The sequence below is a fragment of the Morone saxatilis genome, unplaced genomic scaffold, assembly GCF_004916995.1.
Source record: "Morone saxatilis isolate NCDOM2014 unplaced genomic scaffold, NCSU_SB_2.0 Contig19, whole genome shotgun sequence".
NCBI lineage: Eukaryota > Metazoa > Chordata > Actinopteri > Moronidae > Morone > Morone saxatilis.
This window is the reverse complement of record NW_023339751.1, coordinates 15,907,299-15,911,089: the sequence shown is the minus strand read 5'-3', so window position 1 is coordinate 15,911,089 and position 3,791 is coordinate 15,907,299. Positions and strand designations below refer to the sequence as shown.

General features: G+C 43.1%; 1 protein-coding gene across 1 annotated transcript in view; it reads right to left on the bottom strand.

The window, feature by feature from the left end:
* akt3a (v-akt murine thymoma viral oncogene homolog 3a) overlaps nt 1-3,791 on the bottom strand; it is a 44,065-nt gene that overhangs the window by 6,512 nt on the left and 33,762 nt on the right. Inside the window, 2 exon segments of the mRNA XM_035663485.1 lie at nt 2,640-2,768; nt 3,611-3,733. Coding sequence (XP_035519378.1) covers nt 2,640-2,768; nt 3,611-3,733 — 252 coding nt within the window.

Sequence of the window (3,791 nt, the reverse complement as noted above, 5' to 3'; positions counted from 1 at the left end):
GTGTGTGAGTGTGTGTCTGTGTATAGTATGTGTGGTTATGTGTGTGTATTTTAGAAATAGACAGGACAAATAAATAGGACAAGACAAATGAGATAAATCGGCATGAGGAGAGGAGAGGAGAGGAAAGGAGAAGAGGGGAGGAGAGAGGAAAAGAGAGGAGGGGAGAGGAGAGCTCTGATTAAAAGCAGCCGTGAGGGAGAAGGTCTTGTCCTGTCTTGGTCCCTGTTGGGGCAGCCATGTGGCAGTTAGATTCTGCTCGCGGGACGGGGGCTTTGGCAGCCTGGACAGGACTAGATGGGACGGGACGGGCACACACAGCCTGTGGCTGTACCAGCCCAGATACCCAGCAGGCTACAGGGAACATAAACACACACACACACACACACACCTGATATACTCGGCACAGTGAACATACACTCACATACTGTTGGTGTCGCATAGAGACCTTCTATCTCCAAAGTGTTGACACTCTTCTGAGATTTTTTAATGTTGTACTAATGGCTGACTGCTGCTATGTTTATGAAACATTTACCGTTACAGTAAAAAAAAACAACAACGCACAACATATACAACACACAAACAAAAACAAACACAAATAAATGGAAAAAGCCCAAATCCATCCCCTTCAAAAAACAAATAGCCACAAGGAAATGTGTCAAACACAAAAAATATGAGAAAACAGAGAAAAAGACTCTCCATGTGTTTTCTCTGATCCTGTTCCATCCCTTTACAAGGACCTTACGCTGCTTATTGTTCATTAATCTCACATTTATCTTTGAAACAAACAATAGCACTTCAATCTAATGTTTTACATATTCGGCTGAAGAATTTATGCACTTGACAGCGTAGTGTTGCTGAAGTATTTGTGTGTGAGTTCCTTCAGGAGTGCAGCAAACACTCTTTATTCACTTCTCATTTGCCCTTTTCACTGACGGCAAACATGGGAACTGTCTGAATTTCACTCCTGTAACCCTGAAATATTTTCTCTCCTTTCTCATCTTCCTCTGTCTTCAACCCCCACCTCCCCCTTTCTCTTTTTAATCCCGGCTACTTTGCATCTCTGTAACTTGGCTCCGAGCAAACTGTGTTATTTTTACACGCGGGCAGGCGAGCAGAGCGTGCGGGCGGGTGAGTGGCGGCGGCGGTGGTGTAGATTTCCAGGTTTTTTCCGAGCACCTTCCTCCAACCTCGCCCATCTGCCGCCATCTGCCTCGCTTTAGCCCGCACTTTCTACTGCAATCACACACACAGCACACACGCGCACACACACATAAATGCACACAGACGCACATCCTGTGAAAAATAACCAACAGCCTCCAATCAGCTTTTGGCACGCAAAGGAAGGGACTCTAAAAAAAAAAGCACAAAATGCTGCGCCAAATTGTCCTCCATACTTTTTCAAGTGGGATATACACTATGCCTCTCCCCTCCTGCCTTCATCTCCACATCTACATCCCTCTGTCTCCACCACCCACAGTCCTGCAACGCTCTCGCCAGTTGATCTGCTGGCCTTCGAGTGAGGCAGCGCTGATGGCTGGACAGCGGATGGCTGAAAAAAAAAACTATCACAAGAATGTAGTTGTGTGTTTTTGTGTGTGTAAGCACTGTGTTGTGCCCTTTTTCCAATTCAACCAACACCCCTCATTCACATGCATGAGCTGCATATTTACTGTTCATCCTGATATTATGGAAAGTGTTCGCCTGTGAAACCTCCAAATGAAATGTACACCCATAAATTCCACTATAAGGTTTTAAACACCTAGTCCTTGCAAAACACAAGGTATTATGGGTAAGAGGTTGCAAGAGATTACCTAGATCATCACTCCATGGATGCCACAACCTCAGTCAATCTGCTCAGTTTACAGAATTTAACATACAGTACCTGAATTGATAAATTGATTCATGTAGTTTATAAAGAATTGATATTGTGTTGTAGATGTTGCCATTAACCATTTGGCCACACAGGACATGTTCATAATGCCCACACTGTGCATAATCAGGTCTTCTTGACTATAATATATACTGTATATACACCGTAGAGCAGAATATCATCTCACATCTACTCAAGTTTGATGTTAATTCTGAACTGTATCATTTTGTTTTGTGATTGACGAATGCTTAGGTTGACTTTGGTAAGCAGTAATCAAATAATGCTACATACTGTAACTTTTTGACCTGACAATATATGTTTGTACCTGTACATAATGCATTAATCTGCCCTTCTGTACAAAACATATCCTGTAGTAGTCAGTGACAGTAATTTGAATTGATTCAGAGAAATTTGCCTTTTGATTTGATGCTCATATTTAACGCTAACTGAAAAAGAAGAAGAAAGCTCCTTACATAGCAACACATACACTGACCAAAGAGTTTCTATCTTTTCTTCTTGGCTCTGATTACTTCTCCTGGAATTGTCAAGGCACATGATGTGATGTGCATCTAGAAGGAGAGGGAGACTAAAAAAGTGAAACGAGGCAAAAACACTGATCATAAAAATGACGCCAAGTCATGAAATCTGAGAAGATAAAGAATAAAAAAAGAAAGAGGCTGAAGACTTTCAAGGCATGAGAGAAAGAGAAACACAAACAACAATAAAAATCCAAAAAAAACCAGAGACAAAAAGAAAATGAAAAAGTTACCTCAGGTGCAAGGTATTCTGGCGTGCCACAGAAGGTTTTCATGGTAGCAGCGTCTGTGATGCCCTCCTTGCAGAGGCCAAAATCAGTGATCTTCATATGGCCATCTTTATCCAGCATCAGGTTTTCCAACTGGAAGGGAAACAAGATACACAGAAATTCCCACAATGCACCTTTCACCATTGGAGTCTCAAAAAATCAGTGGAAGAGAAAACTGAAATTCTGACAATGCATTTCTTGGAGATACATGAAGAAGGGAACTGGCTTGAATTCATCTCGAGAGATTTTTGTCAAATGTTTTGAATAATATTTAATTCTCATCATTTGTGACTGAGAATCAACACAATACTTTACAGCTTTGTTAATTGACTGAAATATATATTTCTGTACTTCAAAGTTAAACTGCTGTGAAGAGGAGAGCAGAGGCAGACAGGTAAAGTAAACCATATTGTATTACCCCACATAGTGGCAGTGCACACACTCACAGTAGACACACAAACTCCAAGCAGAGGAGGGAAATAAACTTCAGGCGTGTAGTGAAGCCACTCAACCTTTTAATTTTAATGGCTGAAGTGTTTTTCTCGCTCTCAGTCTGCTTTTTCTCCTTTTTGTTTTCTTGGCTGCTGTGAGCAGAGCTGGGGCCAAGGCTGCCAGGCAGACGCTCAGACAGAGCAATCTACCTCTCTACCTCTGTGGCATCAGCACCCCCTCCCTCGCTTCTTCCCTCCCTCCCTTGCTCCTCCACCTCCCACGCTTCTTTACTGCTTTATGTCTGTGCAAGTTTGTCCCTGTCCCTCTCTTTAATTACCACACATCCTGAGCCACTCCTCTCCTCCTGGATGAAAAAAATAAATAAAAAATGTGTGGAACTCTAGAGGTGGTGGGGGTGGGAGGTAAAAAAAAGAAAAAGTTTTCCCTCAAATATCTGATCACTCTCATCCATGCCCCCCAACCAGCCTCCCCTCTCTGTTTACCTTGAGGTCCCGGTACACAATCTTGGCTGAATGCAGGTAGTCGAGAGCTGAGACGATCTCGGCACCGTAGAAGCGCGTGCGCTCCTCTGAGAACACTCGCTCTCTGGACAAATGGAAAAACAGCTGCGGGAGAAGGAAGAAGGAAGAGAGAGAGGGTAAGAGGGAGAGAGGGAGAGAGGGA